The following is a 24,530-nucleotide window of genomic DNA, read 5'->3' on the forward strand; positions in this document are numbered from 1 at the left end:
GACCTCGGAAGAAAGCCTGTGCCGGCAATTGGGCTTTGATAAAAAGAGCTACTTCATTTTGCGGTTGTAAAAGATAGCGTCGCTTATTAATCAGTTTTTGGAAATATAGATAAGAACTAGAAAATTTTGGATTTTATGATAAAGTTTATAATAACTTTTTTACGATAAATTTTATGATAAATGATATTTTATGATAAATTTTATAGCAACTCCGAATTTCTGGAGATCATGGATGCTACTTCTACATTCATAATCGCTTTTTATGATTTTTTGTTTACCTTTCAGTTTCTAGCAATAAGCTCTAAGTGGACATTACTCTATATTTATTAAGTACGAAATACACACACATGGAAAGATTAATTTTTATTGTAGAAGCAGAATCATTGCTGTTACTCATGGAAATGAATTAGGGCAGTTTTTATTGAAATTAGTTCCCAATTAAAATTAAAAAAACTTCCGATTATCCAACTTCGCGTTACGATTTTTTTTGAGCCTGATGATTTCAATGTGGAGTGTTTGACAATCAGTTGTGTATTTGATTATAAAGGTAATTAACATCGTATAAATGAAGTTATATCATTAACGCAATGTAACGATTTTAACTGATTATTTAAGAAGGTTATTAATATTTGCCAGACTATGTATGTTTACTATGTGCCCAACAGTTTATCAGACACCTCTATAGGAATTACTGTAAGAATGGAGTAGTTCTGCTTAAAATATTACTCATACAAAACAAAATGTTAGTTAAAGAAGCAGTGCAGGTAAACGAAGAGTAAATTTGAATCAGTTTCTTAGTTTTCATTTGAGGTTTAGTGATGGGGACTGATTAGACAATGATTTTTACTAAGAAAAAACACTATCACGAAGTGATACCCTGTCCGCCAAGGAAGATAAAATTATTTTGACTCTGATGGTAGGCCAAATTCAATAACACTGGTATAAGCTGAAATCTTTCTGATTAGAAACAAAAATCATAATGCTAAACAAAAATCAAGATGAGTTTTAAAATGATAAACACGCTCATTTCAACAACATTCAACATGAATAAATGAAAATTGACTACATTCTTTTTCCCCTTATCTTGTAAGGAAAAGCTGAATTAGAAAAAGAAAGTTAGAGGAATTGATGTAACATTCCATAGTACCACTAAATTATCTCTCCATAGAATAAAACATTTTCCTTACTCTTTTCCTATCTTCAGCAATAAAAGAGTTCAAACATAATTTTTTTATTGGTTATGAAAAGCTGGGTTATGGCCTTAGGTTATGAACAGCTATTATGATTGCTTTTATAGAAGCTGCAATACCCTACAAAATACTTTATTAATAACATAAACATGGTAACAATGATGAGTTAAACAACATATTTTTCTCATCTTAACATCATTAAAGATTGTCAGTGTCAGCATGAAAGCCAAGAAAAGATTAAAAAACGGTTTAATGTTTTCTTTAAAGTTACATACATTGTATGCAGAAGGAAAAATAGATAAGATTAGAAATACTAACAAATCAGTTTATTTGAAATATGCATACTTAAGAGATCACGGAAAAAACATTAAACTGATCATTTTAGAATCTCTTTAAAAAAGTTCTGTCTGATTTACCTATTCAAAAAAAAAAAAAAAAATGTTCTCTAATTAAAAATATTAAATCAAGGAAAATTAACATTTATAACATTCACGTTGTTAACATTTATAACATTCAAAGTAGTTTGTATGTAGTATATCGAAATTCTAACCTTTGAAGCATTCATTTTTCCATTCGATATTTTTCAGTCACTTTCTTGAAAGACGTTTTTAATTTGTGAACACGAAATATTTTTCAAATGCTTTTGAATAAATAAAAGTATTTCAAACTTTGCATAAAAATAATGAAATTATTAAGGACAATCAATATTAACTATTTCTTTGAATTTTAAATTCAAAATATAAAATGGCAGTATTGCTACCTTAATAACATTCTAGAGTTATGCGGGTCTGACATGAAATACATATCATCGATAAGGGAACGTAAAATTTAAGTATTAAAATACAGTAATTCTAGAATTTACGAAAAGTGTTGGTTATGTAAGTGCGTGTAAGCAGTGATATTCAAACTAAAACCTACAAACTAGAAAAAAAAGGGCTCCGTAAACAATTCCTCCTTTCGAGCCGTTTTTCTTGCAATCCACAATATTTGGAAAACAAATAATATATAATTCAATTTGTCTTTTATATACTTTTATATATTTTATTTACTTTTATATCCGAGCAAATACTGCTACGTGACATTTCATTTATAAAACAACCCTGTCTAAATAATACAATATTTTCTCGAAAATAAGACTCTCTTTTCTTTTTAGGTTAAATGCTAAGAAATAAAAATATAGGTGAATATCTGATGAGAGTTTAGCAGATACCGACATATACCAGCAGATGCAGTTCTGGTTACAGTTCATATGACTTTGACGGGCAGGTTATCTACAATAATACGAATATAAATATGGCACAAAGTTTCACTTCTTATACTAACACTTTAATATTTTTTCTCAAAACGTTTTTCTGTTGTCAAGCCATTTTACCCTTGAAGGGGAGATATGTAAGCTACAAAGAAAGGAAGAAAATTTATTACCAAATTAAAATGCATTAAATTTCGAATAAGTGAAACTGAATGAAAATTGAAATTAAATATTATGAAGTTAAATGAAATTTTTCTGCAAAAATGTGAGGTAATTAAGAATTAATGTGAACGATATTGAGCAGAAATACTAATATGTTTTCCTTTTAGGTGACTGGAAGGAAAGCAGCTGTTTCAAGAAATTATATATTGTTGTTCCTTTCAGAAGACTGTAATGTATGATGCTTTAAATAGTTCAGATTTAGCTTTCAGAATGTAAAAGTTAACTTCTTAATCCTAAAATTTAAAATCTCAACAAGGTTATTTAAGACCTTTTCCGTTTACTTAAATTCTGGCTGGAAAGAATGTAAAGAATCATTCAGTTTTAAGTAACCAGTTTTGTAGTTGCTTGTCATTTCTATTCTTCCTCATTTTCATTTCATATCAGAAAGATATTATTTTGTTTTCGTGTGTTATGCGAAGTACTAATAGAAAAGATACTATTTAAGCTGGTGCATGAGTTATTTCAGACACAGCATGTTTCGCCGTTCAGCCATGTTATTTCACTGATCTAAGTTTGCTCTTTTACGGCCGTATACATTAACTTGGTTTGCGTACGCCGGTGGTAGAGCTAAGATCCAGCTCGCGTTAATTATCTCTGTGCAACTTCGGCTGATTATTTGACTTAATTTTAATTTTATATTTCTGTTTTCTGTTGTAGCCAAGAGCATTGGCTAAGTTTTTAGCACCAGGAATGCTGTCTGTAAATTCCTGCTTGAGTTGAATAAAAGAGACTTTTCACCCTTCATTTTTTCATTGATGCAATTTGAACTTAGCGAATAGTCGTTTCACGGTTCAAGTCAAGATCTAGCCAGCAAAGTCAAATTAGCTAAAATTTTACAAAATGCATTAAAAAGTAAAGGCATTTAAAACAAATATTCTGGATTTCTGCAGTAAAACTTATGGTCTCTATGAACTTTCATTAAATAAAGTTTAAAAATCAAGAAAATTTGAAAATCTTTTATTTTTGTACCAACTTATTTTATTTATTTATTTATTTTTGTACCAACTTATTTTATTTTTTGTACCAACTTATTTTATTTTTTGTACCAACTTATTTTTATTTTTGTACAACTGGACTATTAAATTCTTTGTTATATAAAAATTTAATGGTACATTTTATAAACTGAAGATGTTTGTACATCAGTACTAGGTATTAGGGCGATCCATAAATAAAATTTCTTCTAAAAGATTAGTAATACGTAGGTCGTATCTCTGTTTCCGACACATTAAAAAGAAATCAGACTCATTCACGATTATAACATGAACATTATTAAGTACTTTAATGTTACGGAAATTTGCACAAAACTCCAGAAGAAAAAGAAAATACAATAAGAAGTCGAACTTCATGTTCGAATCTAATTAATACTTTATAAGGTATTTTTCCCGCCTTCTTAGCGAGCCTTCGTGGTTAGTGGTTAGCACGCTCAGCGCGTAATTGAGATAACCGCGGCTCGATTCCCGGCGAAGGCGTTTGCTCATTTTTCATTTTGCCTGCTTCCAAAAATACCTAACGTCTCTACAACTTTACCATTATATAATTATTACCATTATATAGTTATCACCATTATATAATAATTATACCATTATGTAATAATTACCATTTTACAAAAGTTTCAAACAAAATTTATAATTAAATGTTTATAAATTTCATTTTACACTTTCGGGACAATCACTTAATTTTTCTCATATAACTCATAATGAAGGAAACTGATTGCATTACGTACAGAAGTACTCAAAATATGTTTTCTCCCTTTATTTGTTGTTTAGTATTTGAAACTGATGTCAGGCTGCTTATAGAAGAAAGCTTATTGTTCTCGGTAGGGAGAAAATTGTAAAATTTTTCAAAATAATTTCAGTTACGTTCAAGTGAAGTACTTATAACAATCGCCAAGACCAAATTTTCGAAGCAAATTGTTCCTCAGCAATTTCACTATAACGCTTATAATTGCTTTTATTTTAGAAAGAAGCATTGTGTGCTGAAAAGTTATTTTTAAACGCTCTTCACATTTAGGAAAAGGATGCAGTTAATAAAAACAGAACAAAAGAAAATTAAAAAAAAAAAAAAAAAAAAATGATCTGCTTTTCCATCGGTTTCTTTCTTTGACAAAACTGTTGACCTTGACAGTGACCACGTGACACCAACTCATTTAGAAGTTCGAAATTACGAGCAGAAATCGATCATTTTTCATCTCGGTTGTGAGATACTCCTTCTTCCACTCTCCTTTTTCTTTTTCCTACTCAAAACAGTTGCATGTGATATGAGGATAATTCGACAAAGGCTTTTTCTCTTTTGAATACGCTTAAATGGGTAATTAAATTACAACGGTTAAATACAGTTTCTAATTGTAATAAAGACTAGGTGCTATTTATTTGTAGAACGGTTTAAAAACGTTTGCAGTGTGAGAAAGCCCTTAGGAATGCTTCTGTGTTATATCTGCATAAGATAAATAATATGAAAGCAAACCTCTAATTTTAATTGGCAATAGCCCCTTGTATTTATATTTTAATTTGGGTATTAATAATATGAAAACTAACGTCTAATTATTTGACAGTAGCCCCTTATAATTTTTAATTTTAATTTGGGTATTTCCTTTTTGTGTCCTAAAACTAGAAATTTGTAATATATCAATCTAAACTGCGTCATTTCAAAATTAATTCGTATATGGGCTTACATAACGCTGCAACGCAGATGCCTTTTAGTCCAGCGGTCGTCAACCCTTAGAACATAACGGACCACTACATATATAATTTTATATTTGCCGGACCACTAATATGAATTAAAAAAAAGGTAAATACATTTGTACAATAATAATAAGCAAACTACACATATTTCGTTCACTCTGAAAAATTACATGAAAAGTGCAAAAATCTTACCTTCTTTTACAGAAATCTTCACATTTCCATATCACTCAAAAGGAACAAATCGGCAAACGCAAAGCAATATCAATAAACTGACAGTGTTATGCCGCCAATTTCTAATCATTGTAAATATAATAATCACTGGTTACTCAGCAATGGTAACATCGATGAATAGTTTGACAAAACAAAAACGGAAACTTCCAGTGATGCAATATAAACAAGAATGTAGATGAACCATCTGCATTCTTGTTTATAATTCCATCAAGTTCCATCCATAAAAATCCACCAAGTTGCCTACTGACACGGATAAAAATTGTGTTATTCACGACTGCAATAGCATATGTTTGTGATTCAGAAGGAAAGAGAATTCCATTTCACATTAATATTGATAACAGTAGTATATCCATGGATGCCAACTCTCACTTTCTAATGTCGCTAGATACACCTGCAAAAGTACATAAAAGTTGCTAAATTCAGAAGGAATTTCGCTAAAAGTAGCAACTAAAATTTAAAAAAAAATATGTAATCCATATAAAAGGTTTTGTTACTCGTCATTTTTTAAACTGAATCTTCATAAAAATATAAATAATATCCTAATTTTTCTGCGGACCAGCAAAACGTTTTCGCGGACCACCGGTTGGCGACCCCTGTTTTAGTTGATTACTGAATAAGCAATTGAAACCAAAACTTTTTGATATTCTCCCAGACTTTCTGCCAAATGCTTCACACTTGCGAAAGGACGCGTCACTTTCCAACACAACATATTGCCCCATACAGTATGAAACTCTTGTCCATCCCCTACACACTCATCCTGCTGTCAAAGGTAAAGGTGTCAAGATAGACCTTTCACGTCATTCGAATGCCAATGAAACCCAAGTTCCCACGCAAGGTTCCCACTTCTACTCGGATGGGTCCAAGCAGGAGAACGGCGTAGGTTGTGCCTATGTCTACTACCAGGACGGACAACGTCGACAAGAATGGAAGGGTCGCCTACAACTACAGAACAGCGTTTTCCAGGCTGACGTTCTTGCTATCACGGCAGCAACTCAACACATCATCCATCAAGACATCACGCATGCAACCCTCCACACGAACAGCTTTTCAACACTGCAGGCACTACTAAACCATCAGCACACTTCACCTCTAATTATCTCACTACAGCATCTTCTACAACGGCATGCACGCATTAATTTGCTACTGAAATGGATAAAGGCCCACGCGGACAACGAGGGCAATGAGGCTGCGGATCGCTTAGCCAAGCAAGCGGTCACAGACTCAGACGCCCAATTCAACAGCCTTCCAGCACCACCCTCACATCTGAAAAGTATTCTAAGAAAACAGTGTCTTCAGCTATGGCAGAGAGAGTGGAACCTCAGCCCCACAGGAAGACGTACCTTTGACTTTATACCCAAAGTCAGCACAGAAAGGCACTTCGCCATTGCACCCCTTGCACAATTCATAACAGGTCATGGCCCATTTCCCAGCTACTTCTTTCAACGCAACATATCTCTAACTGACCAATGAGTCTGCGGAGGTCACGGCACCCCGGATCACTACCCCTATGAATGTGAATTGATAACTGCTCATAATCTCCCCAGCCAAACCTCCAATAGAGAAGCTTTTAATAGATTTATTATTACACATAAGCCTGCAATATCCAAAATTTGTCAAATTGTCAGCATCACTAGGGCGATGGGTCAGGACATCTGCTCTCCTCACTGAATCCGCCAATCGCCTCTCAGTTCGTCATTAATACACCGATAATTGTATTTTACCATCAGTACCCAGGAGTGCACCAATCCCTCAGTGTCTCAGTTCTATCAACGTCCATCAGTGTCTCAGCGCATTCTTCCTTCAAGTATTAGCACTTGCACATGTAACAATTTGTCTGCATTCATTATAACATTTGTTCCTGTAATTTATACGAACTGCGCAAATTCTATAATACTCAAATTATCTTTGCAATAGCATCTGCGCACTATGTATATATACATTGTACTTAAATCTTTAATGCACTATCTTCTGTTTTGTATTCTGTTAATACATTTGTATACGTATTCCGCTCTGTATATCACATTTTTAGTGTTGTGTACTATTTCTAAAGTTGCATCATGTTTCATGTATTTTATCAATGTATTTCATGTCTCTTGTATTTTATCAATGTATTCCGTGTCTCATGTATTGTATCAATGCATTGCATGTATTTTGTCCTGTATTTTATCAAGTATCATGCTTTTACTAAGCTTTTGTTCACTGTCTGTACACCCTGTAGTAAGTATAGAATCTCTAGATACCTCAGTATTCCCAATATACAACACTATCACGCACTGGCAATATGCTTAAGTTTATGTATTGAGTGAAGAGTATTGGTATCTAATTACGCCTTATGTTCATGTGATTAATGTGTTGTTTTCCATTTTTTTTTTTAAATTTAAGACCCTTTCTTTTTATGTCTTGCACTTGACTATTTATGACATGCTAATGTATCCTGAACTGCAATGTAACACAATCACTCATCTGCTCTTGTTGCACTGTAAATACTTTTATTAATTTAAATAAAGTTGCTGCTTCTACACAGGGGAAGGCGTGGGACATATGCCTGTTTACCACTGTTAAACACCAGGCGTCCCCGTCTTCCGTCACCTGTCACCTGTCACCTGCCATATGCTTCTCACTTCATTTGCTAGTTTCCAACCAGCACTTAGCCGCTCATTTCTGTTTATTAAAATGTGCTAAGCTTACATTAATGTAGGCTGCATATTGTGCTCATAAGGATGTGAATTAGATCTTAAGAACTGTTTTAGTCAGTAACAAAATTATGTTGCATCTACGGCTACGTTTGTGTGTAAGTTTTATTCTTTCTACGTAGTAAGACTCTCCAGTCGCTTACATTTATGTATTTATATAATTTTCAATGGTGAATAATGATTTTGTATGATTTCTTCGTTATTTTGGATTCCTAACTAAATCAGAATATAGCATGGTTATATTAAGTAATGTTATTAAGGAAACAGTCTCATATTAACTTCAGGAGATCAGTTAGGGTTGTAAGTTACTGGAGTGCGTTGTTAGTTAGATCAGTAATGAAAATTTGTTTTAAAATTCTAAAAAAAAAAAAAATAATCACTAAATACAACGTATATAAAATCAACAATTACAATAATAAGGCAAATTCTGAACTACAAAGCACTGGCAATTTATCACCAGATAGGTTCTGAAACACGGGACAGAGTTTCACTATAAGATAATATTTGTAACTTAACATATGCATAAATGAAAATGAAAAGACAACTTCCGTTTGAAAATACAAGAAAGTCTCGCTCGTTTGGTAGGTAATTCCCGAATATTCTCAATAATCAGTAAACAAATCAAATGATTTATTTGCAGTCATAAACAAACTTGATTTCATTCAAACCTACATACATTGACACATTCAAACCTGATTTTTTTCTGTATTCAAGATTGAAATCATTTTACAAGGCAATGCGTTTAGCATTTTCTTTTCATTTGTAATTAACAAAGGCTTTGACACGCATCCTTGGAAAATCAAAGTACTATTAGAGATAAACCATACCATTGTAGAGACATTAGGACTTTTTGGAAGCAGGCAAAATGAAAAAATAGAAAACACCTTCGCCGGGAATCGAAGCACGGACCTCTGGATACCGGCCCGGCGTGCAGAACCACTACACCACAAAGGCACGCTAGGAAAGCGGGAATAATACATACCTTATACCAATCCAAAAGGAATTCCGAAACAAATTCCTTTAAGTGCTTTAAGCTCTCAATGATAGCGTAAAGGAGATAAAAAAGTATCTCAAAAATTTGCATTATGTGAAGGAATTCTAGTCGTTACTTTACCAGTACAGGTAAGACTTCGCTGTCTATAAAATTCTGACTTTACTGACTATTTATAATTAATTTTAGGCAATATTTGTCAAAATTCTAAGTTTCATCCTGATTTCATTGGTTTTTTTAATGTATTTAAAAATATTCTTTTGATGTCTACATTCTTACATTTTTTACTACATTTATCTGTATAATTTTTCAACTGTATCTCTCCACGCCTCAAAATTGTATATATGTTTTATATGTTTCTTTGTACACATTCTCTAATGTAAATCTCTATATCATTATTCATGTTAAAAACTTATGTAAAAAATTCTCAAAAAATGCCCGCTGACCATCTCCTTGGCTTGGTGTAACAGAAAGTAGATGGTATCCATCGATGGAGCATCTATTGCCGAAAGTTGAAATGATGGTGCGGCTGCTCCATTGATGGTATTCTGTCTATAAAATTCATAGCTGAAGAGCTCATCTTTCTTTGCGTATTTAATCTATATGATTAAAAATGTAAACGTTCATTTATTCAAAATCTTAAATATCCAAAATTTCTTTACCGATTGCTTTGAAATTTTGATACAACGTTGCATTCGAATACGAGCGTGTTTTTATATACTTATTATATACAGTTCACACATGCGACAAATAAAAACATGCTTTTATTGAAAAACAGCGCCATTAGTGTGACGTAAAAGCAACACACGCGATATCAAATATTAAGCGATTTTATTTCAGCGTTTCCGATTAACGATCCATTTACGATTTCCAAATTTACGATTCTATTTCAGTGTTTTCAATTGAATTGTTAAACTGAATTTTCATAGATTTTGATTTATTTTCATTTTTATTTAATTATTTCGTATGACACTGCGTTGGAATTGATCATTTATCACAGCGTTCAGTTCGTGAGTATAATTTATTTTCTTACTTTTTCCTTGTTTCCCGTTTCGATATTTTTAACGATTTTTCTTACTTTTTTGTGCAATTGGTCATGGAATTGAGCTGTGTAGATTGAATTCAAATTATATCGTGAAATTGACCTCTTGGAAATGATCGTTTCGAAATGGTTGAAATATTTGTTTTCTCATTGCCCTGAAATTCAGCTGCGTTGATTGATCAACGTTTGAGTTGACATATTTCTTTAGTATTTTTTCTTTGTTTTTTAGCTCGAGTTTTTTTCCTTTTTTATGTTTTGCAATTTTATATGTTTTTGTTATAATTTTCTTTCTCATTTTTTAGTGCAATCGATCTGCCTTAGTTCGTCAAAATAAAGCCTCGGAGAAGATCAAACTTAGGTTGTCAAACTCGCGGAACGGAAGCAGTGCGAAGATTAATTGCAAATCAAACTGAGGAAGAATAAGCATCAGCGAATGAGCGAAACAGACAAAGAATGGCTCAGATACGTGCCAAGGAAGCAGCAGAGCGATGTGCAGCCACACTTGATGATGATGCAGTGTCCCGATCTGTTTCATTCTCAACAGAATAAATGCGACAAGTTAAGAGTGGCTTGAAGACGTGAACGAAAACAGCAGATCAGCCTCAAACACGACTCTGGGCCCAGCAATCACGCGATTATAATCGCTTTGCATTCCGTTGCAACCCAGCTGATGATTATAGCTTATGATTGAAATCGGCACTATGGTTGAAATGTATCCTTCTTGCATGGCTCTGATGTTTAATAGAGAAACGAAAGGAATGTATTGCACAGCTGGAAAAATTAAATTGCCTCAAGTTGGAGTACCGCCAAAGCCATTAAAACGTTGCTTGCCGGATAATACCACCGAATAAAAGCATTCGCTAACATCAGAAAATATAACTCATAATTACAAATGGCGTTCTTCTGCACAGAAATCGTAACAGCTCAATTCTTGCCAACTTTCAAAGTGAAAGGACAAATTTATCATAAAGCCGGCTCCCTGCTTCCATTCCCAGATGGTGAACATAAATTACTACAAGTGTAATTCATCGGAGATGGTAATGGTGAATTGAAGACACACTGCGAAATTCCTACCCGCATAAAAACGTGCATCGTTTTCCAATTGCAAGCTGTTTTTCACGAAGAAAACAATTTAGCGCATTTGCTCAAAACAGTAGTTTACATGTTGACATCTGATGCACATGAGATTGTTATTCATGATATCATGTTGATAAAACGCCTTCTGGAGAACATGTGCAAAGATTCAATGCTCCAACTATAGACGAAGTGACAAATGTTATAGTTAGAGATCATTTCCAACGTAGAGATATTGCTCGGTATCGGAGAAACGATCAAGGGACAAAAGTTGTTGAAATTCATCGATGCTACGATGCCTTGCAATATCCAGTCATTTTTGGGGATGGTGCCGATGGATATCGCTTCAACGTTAAGTTGATAAATCCAGTCAGTGGCGAAGAAACAAATAAGAAATGCAGCGCACTGAACTATTATTCATACCGATTAATGATTCGAGAGAATGAAGACAACCACATTTTGAAATGAAGTAAATTATTTTATAAGTACATCGTAGATCTGTAAGTAAAAGTCGAAACAGAATATTTATATTCATCCATTTGGAGCACATCAAGGTTCGCTGTGAAGAATAGGTTCATTTCCTAGAAGCAGTTGTAAATGGTCGTAATGTAACTGGCATTGGAAGACTTACGATTTTGCCATCTTCATTTACAGGCTATCCAAGTCGTACGCATGAGTACGCTTAAGATGCAATTGCGCATGTTCGTAATTACGGGGGTCCAGACTTATTCATTGCATTCACATGCAATCTAACTTGGAACAATACACAGCAGCTCTTACTTCCTGGGCAATCGCCAGTGAATAAGCATAACATCACAGCAGGTGTTTTCAGACAGAAGATAAAATCGCTGATAAATTTCATGGTAAAACAGGGAGTATTTGGGTCTATGCGCGGCTGGATGTACTTAGTGGAATGTACTTATCACATTCATATACTATACTAATCTGTACAACAAAATCCCTTAAAACGAACTCGACGATGTAATATAAATGTACGATGTCGGTATTGGTCTGAAATACCCAATACCGACGTCGATAAGGATTTGGATGAAGTTGCGACGAAAATATCATACATGGATCTTGCAGTACACTAAATTCAAATTCGCCATGCATGATAGATGGAAAATGCTTTAAGCGATATCCTCGAACATTAGTTTCTAACACATTTACAAGAAACGATGAATATCCTTTATACAGAAGAATATTAGCAGAAGATGGCGATAAATTAGCAGCCATGCAAATGCAAAACAGTGGCATCGAAGTAGATAACAGGTGTGTTGTTCCATAGTCTCCTTTTCTATCTAAAACATACAAAGCACACATAAATGTGGAATACTGTAATTCCTTTAAATCGATCAAATACATTTGTAAATACGTGAATAACGGCAGTGAAATGTCAGTTTTTGACATGCAACCAGAAAGGAGGGATAGGAATGCGGACACACATATCGACCAAATAGAACGGTATTACGCTAGAAGATGCCTATGCAGCAATGAAACTATATGGCGAATTCTTTCATTTCATATAAGTGAATGAAATTTAGCTGTTGTTCACTTAGCAATACACCTAGAAAATGGACAACGCATTTATTTCACAGCTGCAAGTGTGCAAAATATAGCTAAATCCACAGCTACAACAATAACTGCTTTTGTCACGTTATGTCAGAAGGATGAGCTTGCGAATACACTGCTGTATTCTGAAGTGTCTATATCTTACGTAGGGAATGCGAGTAGAAAATCATTTCAACGACGCAGACGAGGAGAACGAGTCAACGGAGAACCTGGAGTATTCAAAGAAACTGTGATTGATTGTACACCTTGCATCCCAATCAAGATGAATACTTCTTTCTTCGCATGTTGTTGGTAAATGTGCCCGGTCCAACGTCTTTCCAGCATCTGAGAATTGTCAAAGGCGTCACACATGCTACTTTTCTCAGTGCATGTCAAGCTCTGGATTTAATGCAGAACGGTTGACACTGGAAATTCATTAATGATGTTGTAACACTTAACATTCAAATCAAATTCGTGCATTGCTTGCAATCAGATTGACAGCTTGCTCTCCTTCATCTCCAACAGAGTTATAGGAGGAATATAAATCGCACATGGCTGATGATATTATCCATTGAATACGCAAAGAAAATTCAAATATAAACATGGATTTTGCAGCGTAAATCTGTAACGAAGCATTAAAAATGATTGAAGATTTGTGTTTAGAAATCGAAAAGCTCTCAATTGGGAATGCCATCACCGATTCTATCTGCTGCTGCTTCTTTCGATGTAGAACTGCGTAGTGAACAAAATTACAACACGGGTGATCTTTTGTCGTATGTGCGATGAAATATTTCTAATTTTGAGCAAAAAAAGGTATTTTCAATCAAATAAGGCAAACTGGCAGTAATGGAAGTTGAAGAAATCTCCTTCTTAGATGCGCCAGGAGGAACTGGTAAAATGTTCCTAATTAGGTTGATTCTGGCAGCAATTCGATGCCCAAATGGCATAGCTTTGATTCGTCCAGAATAGCTGTGATATTGTTTTACCAGGAGGAAGAACTGCTCCTTACGCTTTGAAATTGCCACTGAACATGCAGTTTATTGAAATTACCTTGCAGAACATTTACAAAGCATCCGGCAAGGGAAAAGTACTGCAGACATTTAAATTCTTTGCTTGGAATGAATGCACACTGACGCACAAAAAAAAAATCGCTTAATGCTCTTTATCGATCACTGCAAGATTTGCACGGGAATATCAGATAATTTAGGAAGCCATTAATATAGCTTTTAGGAGATTTCAGGCAAATATTACCTGTAATTCCTCGATCGACACCAGCAGAAGAAATAAATGCTTGCCTAAAATACCTTGCTTTGTGGCGACACGTAAAGACTTTGAAATTAACTACAGATATGCGTGTCCAGCTGCAAAATAATCGATCAGCTGAAATATTCTCACATCAATTGCTGGAAATCGGCAACGTTTGATATGACCTCAGGACGAATTTCATTGCCTAAAATCTTCTGCAATTTAGTGACGTCAACAGAAGAATTGGATGAAAAAGTATTTCATAATAAAACAAGTTATAAGAATCACGACTGGCTGAGTGAACGAGATATTCTTCCTGCCAAGAACTAAGACGTCTACGAACTTCACAGTATTATTCAGTCTAACATTCAAAGTGAGGCAGTCACATACACGTCCGTCGATACTATTTGTGGGAGCAGATGAAACGGTTAATTATCAAATAGAATTTTTAAGTTCACTTTCGATCTGCTACGGATGCCACCGCACGTACTGCAGTTGAAAACCGGAGTGCCAATTATCATATTGAGAAACCATCGAAAACTTACAGCGGCACGTGGATTACAGTTAAAAATTAATGAACGACGTATAACAAGCAGCAATCTTGACAGGTCCTTGCAAAGATGAAGATGTCCTCATTGTTCGCATTCGCATGATTTCAACGGATATGTCATTTAAATTTAAGAGTTTGCAATTCTCAATTCGATTGGCGTTTGCAGTCACCATCAGCAAAGTTTAGGGTCAGCCTTTAGAACTGTGCGGTTTAAATCTAGACACGGATTGCTTCGTACATTGAAAATTACATGCTACGTGTTTTGGAGTCGGCAAACCAGACAATCTCCAATCTCTATAGTTGCACAGAAAATGTAACAACAATAAATATTGTATACCCACAAGTAGTATGGAATTAAACATATTAGAAAGGTGCGCTTTCTCATTTAACCAGACTGACCCACAGCAACGCGTTAGCTAGTTATCTAATAAATGATTGATCATTCGACCTATTTTTCAGTGATAGATCATTTAACAGCTTTTCTGTTGTATATTGTACGATAAAAGATGTGACTTACAGGTATTGAGACAAGACGTCAAATACCAAATTATTAATTGTATTTTAAAGCCTATAAGAATGCGAAGACAATTTTCATGATGACGCTTCGGAGTGGATTATTGTGGAAAATAGCAAATCAAGTCTTTTGATTTTGAGTGACGAAGATATTGCACACACCGTAGATCCGCAGAAACAATAAGAATTACAGTGATGAGAATGATATTGAAGATGATGATGAAACAGAAGCACGCAATGGGAAAACATGCCGTGTTGAAGCATTAAGCAAAGCTCTTTGATTTTTAGAGCAACATCCTGATGCTTCTGATACAGATCATTTGTTGACAGAAGTGTGGCATGATAGTACGGCTGATGATAGCGTTATAGGACTATTAAAAGTAAAAAAATAGATATAAAATCAAATTTACTAACGTTTATTTTTTCATAAAAACTTCTGGAAGAAATTTATCTATATTTCACGAGTTGTTTAAATTTTGATGCAATTTGTTTATTCCTGTTTTCCATGAATATTTTTATGAAGAAATATACTTTTGCACGGATTATTAGTTTTACTGAAGCGAATAAATTTTTCTTACTAATAAAAGGGAGTTAAGTTATTAATTGTAGTAACTGTATACTTATTTTTATAATTATGAATAAATAGTTTAAAAAACACTTGTCGAAATGAAAACTAGCATAATTTAAAATTTAGTCTTTTTAACCGAGTTTTGGATTATTTGAGGTCCTACTTACCTCAGATAATTAAGCTTAAGCTTCGACTGCATTTTATTTTATTTTGTTTTTGCTTATATTTTACATTCGCATTCCTCTTTTTTTTCTACTGTTTGCAAAATACTATACCCTAACCGGAGCCAGTATAATCACTCTGTGACATAGTAGTCGTTGACATATCATTGGGCACTTTTAACGCACGCCTGAGCTATCATTCTGGGCATTGGCCGAATTTTGGAAGTTAGTAGATTTCACTGCTGGTAGGGTTCATCAATTGTACATTCAAATGTTGTACTATCTATCTATCACCCTATCTTACCAGCGGAATAAAAGGTTTGCTCTCTGTCAAAACTGGAATTGAGATGAGAAGTAGAGATGCCATATATAAAGTGTCCGAGATCTGGCCAAAAGCAGATGCTTACCAGCTCTTTGCCATGATGCATGACAGAAGCATCATGGCATACCATAATATACCATAATATCATGGCATTATTATGGAATATCATGGCATACCATAATATACCTTAGAGGCGAAGACATTTCTTAGAGCATTTTATTTCTTCCCTGCATTTTCATAAGCAAATCTATCTAATGCTGAGTGGTTGATTATCAAGCAACATGCTTTATTTAGATAGCTAATTTTACGTAAAATATTGGCATTTTATGATTACCCAATCAAAGTTATTAGGTTGTCGCTTTCATTCAAGTACGCTTTCAACAAAATTTTGAGCATTTTTAAAATTTAAAGTCAAAACACTGCCTAGAGAAATAACAGTTAACTCAAAAAACATTATTATTGTAATAGTTTCATTAAAGCACAAACGTTTTTCAAATAAAACGGGAACTCAGATTCTGAAATTGATCACAATTTATTGTTGAACATCAAAGAGTCAAGTTGATCACTCATAAATTAGTAATTCAGAATTTCTAACTCACTGAAACACTGGTTTGTAATACGCTGCTTGGAAATCTCTATTTCAGAGCATTAAAATTTTTAGAGATTTTATTAAAATGAATTCTTTTTTTTCCATTAAAATGTATGGAAAGTTGGTTATTACTAACAATAGCAGTCATGTAGTAAATTTCTTAAAATTAAGACAATTTTAGCTGTACAACTATCGTATATGTTCCTCATAGATGGTATGATTTCAGTATTAAATATGCTTACATAATACATCGCTCACAAGAAGCTTCTCAAAATATGCTAGAAAAATCTGAAGATGCGAATTTTTGGTCTTTTCGTGTTAGAGGCAAAATGAAGTACTTTTGCTTTCTGCATATATTTACAGTTTCTATAACAATGGGAAACTTCTAGATACAAGAAGAAAAAGATATAATTAGAATGTCAACATTAAAATTAATCACTGGAATATTTTCTCAATTTTTTATATGAATTCTGTTAATATTATACAGGATAAGAAAATATTAACTAATATTATTTTAGTTAAATTCGTCGAAGAAATAGTATCATCTATACATGTTTTTAGTAATTATTCTTCTGAGAAATATGGATCTCCTCACATTACTATTTTTCAAAGATATTAAATAATGTTACAAAAAACAGAATGTCCCTTAAAGACGTTCATTTACCGACACTAATCTTTTTACGGCTTCAGAAAATAAACGACAATTTCCTCGGCTCATATCGACTTTTATAGATAACTAAATGTAAGAGAAGGCACCATAACTCGGGCCAAGGATAAATGACTGGCCACTAATCTGACTTATTGGCCGGAAATGCCCAGATTTAAAGGCTTACACACGTGACCCAAAACGTGTTCGCTTAGATCATCGCATGAGAGCTTCATCAGCCGATGATGCATTTTAACTTAAGGCAACGGATGGATTTCTTTGTTAGGGATATAAGAAAACTTTTAAATACTTATAGAAGTCGCTTTTTGAGTGTCAACAAATGATTGACATCAGATATTTTCAGAGGATAAATGATGGAAATCATCCTTATTGGGAACAGATTTATATTCCGATTATTTTGAAATATAAATTATTTTAAAATAGGTAGATATTATGCATGTTTGACTGTATTACTACATTATATATTTCAGTTTTATGTTTTATAATAATATTATTGATTAAAGTAATATTGTGAAAGGCTGCTCAACTTAGAGAAAATTAATCTTCGGCTAGTGTAATAGGATACATTTATAAATCTGTCATTTCTGTGACATTTTGCTGACTAAAGGTTTTGTATGATTACTTATTTTCGATTTGATTGAAGCGATTGATAATTTTTAGTATCATATTTAGGAAAATATCTCGCCTCTTTTTTTACTAAGAGTTATTGGTCGAATTTTCATAAAATTACATTTTGTAGTCAACGATACCATCAAAGGTAAATAGTATGGAGTATTAACGGAATTTATTTTTCGATTTAAAAACCCAGTACCCTAAAAAAGACCACGCAATGTTTCAGTTAATGTTGGTCTTCAGTAAAATCAGAAATATGAAATATAAAAGTAAAAATATCCCTTTTTCTTTCTTGCGCTCCCAAATCATTATGCGAAAATGCATTTACAGCTTTTAAAACATGAAAAACGCTTGTTTGCGATTTTATCCTCATGCGATGATTTGTAAGCACTTTATTTTTTATCACGATATTTTCGACGAAGATGTTTTTAAACTGCGAAGTTTTTTAACCACTTTACTTTCGACCACGATATTTACAACCACGATGTTTTAGAACTGCGATGTTTTTTCTTTGCGTTATTTTTTCCCACGATGTTTTGTACTACGAAGTTTTCGCCTTGCGCTGTTTTCTCTGCGACGTTTTCGTCCGCGATGGTTTTGAGATGGATGGTTCGGCGGACACCAATCCATCTTGACTTCCTCGCGCTGTGTAAGGGTCTGATGGGAGTATCATGATATGGGGCACGTTCTGCTGGCATGGAATTGGTGCCCTGCTCTTCCTGGAGGGTAAACAAACAGCCATTGAAATACCTAGATATATGGCAGATCAGGTGCACCCGGCGCTGTTGCATTTTTACCCTGTTGGCGAGGGATACTTCATGAACGATAATGCAACTATACATTGCACTAAAAATGTTTAAAATTGGTTCGCTCAACGGTCTGACTTCCAACACATTCCCTGGCCACCGCCCGGATCTTAGCCCTATAGAAAATGCGTGGAATACGGTGGAAAGACGCATCCGACGGCACTCTCTTCTTCCATTTAATTTACAAGATCTAAAAAGCTGCATAGCAATTGCATGGCATTCTCTGGATGTAATTGCACTCCAGAAGCATGTAGAATCGATGTCTAAATGAATCAGAGCAGTTATCTGTGAAAAAGTTGGTCCAATAAAATATTGATATCTTGGGTTTCTAATTCATTGGCCAGTGTATGTACTATTGGAAATATTACAAAGGATGTTTACAAATTTTCAGAACGATTGCTAAAAAAGCAAATGCTTTGGTATAAAAATTCTATCATCAGCTTATTATTGGAAATACGAAATATCGTCTGCTATTTAAGTTGATTCTGCTTTCAAAATCTGGCATGTAAATAAGCTGTGGATTGAAAGATATGTTTTTGCGCCTCCGAAGAGTAATATTCCTATTCATAATTCAAAAACGTTGTGAAATGCATGGTATTAAAATCTCTAAGTGCAAATTAAGCAACATTATTACCTGGAAAGTGAAAAAACGTCGATCATTATTTCTAAATGGAAGGAACACTCCACACGAATTTTCAAAAAAGCATGTACTCTTTCTAGTGTTTCTAAAGTTAAGTCCTTGGTAACAAGAAAAATGTACTTAGCACTGTTATTGCAATAGAATAATTGGAAAAGAATTGATGACATTAATATGTAAGATTTGTTTTATGAAACACATAATTCTGATATTATTTCTTTTCTGTAACTACCGTTTCTGCCGTCAACTTTACCAGAATACAAATTAAATGCAGTTTAAACTACAAGTGAATGCATAATTTAAAGAGAGAGTTTTGAGAATGCCAAAAATAAATAAATAAATAAATAAATAAATAAATGTGTCCATGAGCCAACAATCTGTTAAACGATTTATTATTACAGAGTGGTTTGCTGGTTATAGAGAATTCAGGTAACTGGAATGAGTTGTTTAGTCATAGCACCTATTGGTTGTATAACACATGTTTAAGAATTTGTATTCCCAAGACTCAGCAAATAGCGGGAAAAAATTCTGGTTAAATTTCAGTTGTATAAGATGTGGAGCCAATCCTCTCTGGAGCAACCTGAGTAATATTCTCGCTAATGAGAAAAGACATAAATTCTGCCATTCCCGACGGATTTTACCGACAAAGGGTTCGACCGACTACTGGATTTAAACAGGATTCTGAGTTCTGTCACACTATAGTAAAATATTAAAAGCTAGTGCGTACAGCAATTATGTCATTAGTACATTAAAATTTTTCACAAAATAAAATAAGTGCAGACTTTATAATTGTAGTTCCATTAACAAGTTATAGAATTATATGTTTAAGAGTACATATTTTCATGGCATGTATAAAAATGAGACTGAATTCGAAGCATAGTAAGTAAGGTTGTAAGATTTCTTTTTATTAACATATTTTTGCTTGTATTAAAATAATCTGTCCTATACTCCTACTGTTCCGTCTACTTCACCAGAATCTGAAAATGAGATATGCTTTAAACAATATAAAAAGCTAAGGGAATGGAAAATGGTAATTCCAGCTAGCATTTAAAGACTCTCCTTTTTCTGTATTCTACGTAACGCAGGGTACAAAGCATACAGAAAAAATACAGGACAGCAAAAGAGAGACTCATTAGCAGGTAGAAATATCCTGTGCTCTGCGTAACACTGAATATCTCTACATGCTAAATAAGTTTCTCCTTGGCTTTGTATACTGAGTCATAGTTCGTGAAATCAAATGTCTTCAAACTCGTGAAGTGTCATTCTGTGTTATTATTCCCACAATAAGCGAAAGTCAATTTTTGTTCGTATAGTTCTGCACTTCAAACTAATGCCAACAAAACATTGGGCTATTAGTTACGTTTTGGCATTTTGGGTTCATTCACTATGCATGTCGGTTCACTTTTCAAATTTCGGCCACCAATTATTACCGCCCTGTTTTATATTTAAAGTGAAGAATCTGCATAAATGTATGTATGTTTCTCGCACTGTGATAAAACAACGGTACCTAGAGCCATCAAATTTGAAATAACGTAAACTTCCACCGAATATGGGATTGGAAGCCTTAATTTTAAATTTTAAATTTGTTTTATTATCGATTTATCGATTTCTTATTTTATTTTTGATTAACAAACTCATCGACTTCAAAGAGAGCAATGGCAACACTACAGGGGAGGGAAAAAAAAGATCTTCAGCGAGCGAGTCTGTTTATTGAATATTCTAAAGATATATAATAACTTGCAGATTGAATAAATAATTCAGTGAGACTTAAAATCATTTGAAGCATTAGGAAGACATGCAAAATTTTGGTGACTGCATAGTTTATATGTTCCATAGTTACATCAGATGAATCCAGAAATGCACTCAAATAACCCTTGGAATCTCCAATCGACTAAATAACTCCAAGGCATCCTGCCATAGCCAAGGGCAGTAAATTGAAGTACCATAAACTTAAAAAAATTCATAATATGCATATTTGTGTCAAAGTAGTTGTATATCAGAACACTTGATTTCTTTTCAAGTACTGTTTAAACTTCTATCTCCACTGTAAATTCTGGATAACACTATTAATATATGTACAACAGATTTGTAAAGTGCAGTAGTAGTGGAATATAATAGTCTATCATACTATAGTACTAATTTTATACCTGTATTATACCGCATGTACTTGAACTAGTGTACCAGTATTTTGATACTGCATAATATTTTTCAAGTGCTTTATATTATGAATTGTGTTATATATTGTGTAGTATTATTTTTTGTGTATTTATATATTTGTGTAATAGTCTATCAAAATACAGTACTAATATTATAACTCTATTATGCCGCTATATGTATGTACTTGTACTGGTGAACCAGTATTTTGATACTGCACAATATTTTCAAGTGCTTATATTATTAACTTTGTTATATATTGCATAGTATTATTTTATTTTGTTTATCTACACATATATATAATATTTTATTGTCATGCACTGTTTTAAAATAAGTATAAGAGTATGTTTGCAACAGTGTAGTATTTTGAGAACCTACAAAAAGACATTTCTGTTTTTAACCCCCCCCCCCCAAAAAAAGCACATGCGCTGTCCCCTTCAGTTTAAAAGAAGTACAATTAAAACAGACTGTTTAAGCCGTACGGCTGATTTGACGTCTTACGCTATATTTTCGTTGCCCTTTATTATAAAGACACAGCTCCCTTCATCCGGACTTGCGATAAAAATTAGAATCGCTGGCAGGGTTTAAAAGGGCTGATAAGCATCATCTCCAGATCACTTGACAAAGGAGTAAGAAATTATTTATTGAACAGAGTTCCAGAGGTTGTGGCTTATTCCAGACTGGGTACAGGACACGACAGCTTAGCCAAACATCTCAGCAGAATAGGCATATTGCCTAATAATCAAAGCCATATTTGTAAAACAGACACTATGAATAAGCAGCACTTGCTCATCCGTCCGGACCTTAACCTTAAGTTACAGCATAGTGGTGATATTCTCTTGCTGTATTGGATGGCCAGGAGTCTTATGTCCTGAGCATACGATTGCTTCTCCTGTAATTATTGAAGATTTTTAAGATTTTAAATTGTGAAATTTTTATGTCTTAATTTATTGTTATTGTAAAGACTTGAACTTTTACCTTGTAAGTTTTAAGCATTTTTAATAATTTGGTGACGCGAATTTTGATTATAATTTTTTTTTTTTTTTTGGCGAGCGACCTAATGTAAATGGATTGGTTTCTGAATAAAGCCATAAGAAACAACAACATTCTTCATGATAAAAGTAAAAAGAAGTGCACAAAAGGCATTAACGCGAACACAATAACACAAGGACACATTGTAGTATGCATAATGCCAGGGTAATGAACTTCAAATAAAAATAAGTCGTTTAGTGAGGCAGAAAAAAAACGTCTGTAGCGCTAAGCAACTGATTCGCAAAGAAGGCAAATATTTTATGTTTACATTCTGCTGGCGTTAAAATGAAGTAATTTTAAACGTAAACAATCCCTGCATGTATATGTATATATAACGTGAAATTTAAGAAGTCACTTTCAGGTATTGTTATTTTCTTTTGTTCACTTTATTAACTTTCCATGCATCTGCTTTTGCGTTATACATTTTATACGAAACATATTTATCTTCCTCGAACGGATACCTAATATACCTTATCAACTTTCATTTCTCTTATATTTATACTTACATTTATTTCAGCAACAAGACTTGAATCTTCGCTTTTAGCAACAGTTATAACACAATGATAAACTGTATTTTTTCTTAAATATTTTCAAAACAAGAAGAAGAAAAGGTCTTTAAATAACTATTTATAAAATTCTCGGAACTCTTACAACAGTAAGTGCTATTGGTAATAAATATGAAACTTACTTTTTGATAAAAAAATGGCCTTGTCAGAGCAATGAATCTTTCTACAGCCATGACAGATGCAACACTTCCGGAACTAAACCCGAAAAAGCGAGTCACTACTCTTAAACCACAGAACCATCGACTCGCTAAGAAATCTGGTTCAAGATAAAGTCTCATGTAGACTAGAAGGAATGAGCTGCAAAGAGCCATCAGATCATTGGCCGCCAGGCACCTAATCATAAGAGTCAATTTGCGGTTCCTGGCCGGTTCTCCTTTGGACAGCAACAGTAATGAACATATATTGGCACTAGCACCGAATATGTAGACACCAGTGATGAGAATTTGGCCGGCTGGGGAAATATACCGCTGTTCCACAGAGTGGCTGAGAGTCACGTTTGGATTCGCTGTGACGTTTAAAATGAAAGTTTTGGGCCAGTGGTAGCTTATGATAGTTGAGTTGAGAAAAGGATTCTGCAGAAAAGTAATACTCTCTTCGGACGCCATACCTTCAAAGAATATTAACCTGAAATAAAAATTAATTTGTTATTTGTGTAAGGTATTTTTAGAAAACTATTAAATGGAAATCACAAAAAATTACTGGAAACAATACTAATTTTCTGTTCATAATGTAAGTGCCAAATTAAAAAGATTTAGTACACATATAACTTAATTTATTACATGGTTTCATGGTTCATTATTTCATGGTTTTCAGACAAAATCTTATGAAGTAATTTTAAGGCATTAAAAGTTCCTAATGAATATGATTAATGTACCTGTTTGTGTTTTTCATTATATTAGGAAATTTTCAAATTTGGAAGGCAGTCATGAAATTTTCAAAATATTTAAAAAACAGCTTATTATTTATATTATACGTTTGGCAAAAATTATTAAGTATAATTTTGATTTCTAAGTGTGGCTATGGGCAGACATAGCATAAATCGGATGTTTATAATGAAAAAAAAAAAAAAAGCGTATTGAACAACCAGCCTAAATGACGGGGCAAGAATTCTTATCAACACGGGAAAACCTAAATTTCTTCCGTTTCAGAATATCTCAGGTTATTAAACCAGAAACTGTAAAAAA

At 33.5% G+C, this 24,530-nt stretch overlaps 1 protein-coding gene and 1 long non-coding RNA gene across 2 annotated transcripts in view; one reads left to right on the top strand and one right to left on the bottom strand.

Moving 5' to 3' along the window:
• Nucleotides 1-15,818, top strand: part of LOC146995407 (uncharacterized) — a 32,284-nt gene extending 16,466 nt beyond the window's left edge. The window contains exon 2 of the long non-coding RNA XR_015043029.1: nucleotides 10,602-15,818. This is a non-coding gene — a long non-coding RNA (uncharacterized LOC146995407). The remainder of the gene's footprint in view (nucleotides 1-10,601) is intronic.
• Nucleotides 1-24,530, bottom strand: part of LOC118204609 (prostaglandin E2 receptor EP3 subtype-like) — a 378,063-nt gene that overhangs the window by 82,911 nt on the left and 270,622 nt on the right. Inside the window, exon 2 of the mRNA XM_085823723.1 lies at nucleotides 23,469-23,970. Within this exon, the coding sequence (XP_085679849.1) occupies nucleotides 23,469-23,951 (483 nt within the window). The 5' untranslated portion in view covers nucleotides 23,952-23,970. The remainder of the gene's footprint in view (nucleotides 1-23,468; nucleotides 23,971-24,530) is intronic.

The sequence above is a fragment of the Stegodyphus dumicola genome, chromosome 9 (assembly GCF_044657685.1).
Source record: "Stegodyphus dumicola isolate Sdum_Otavi_A_Nest chromosome 9, ASM4465768v1".
Classification (NCBI taxonomy): Eukaryota; Metazoa; Arthropoda; class Arachnida; order Araneae; family Eresidae; genus Stegodyphus; species Stegodyphus dumicola.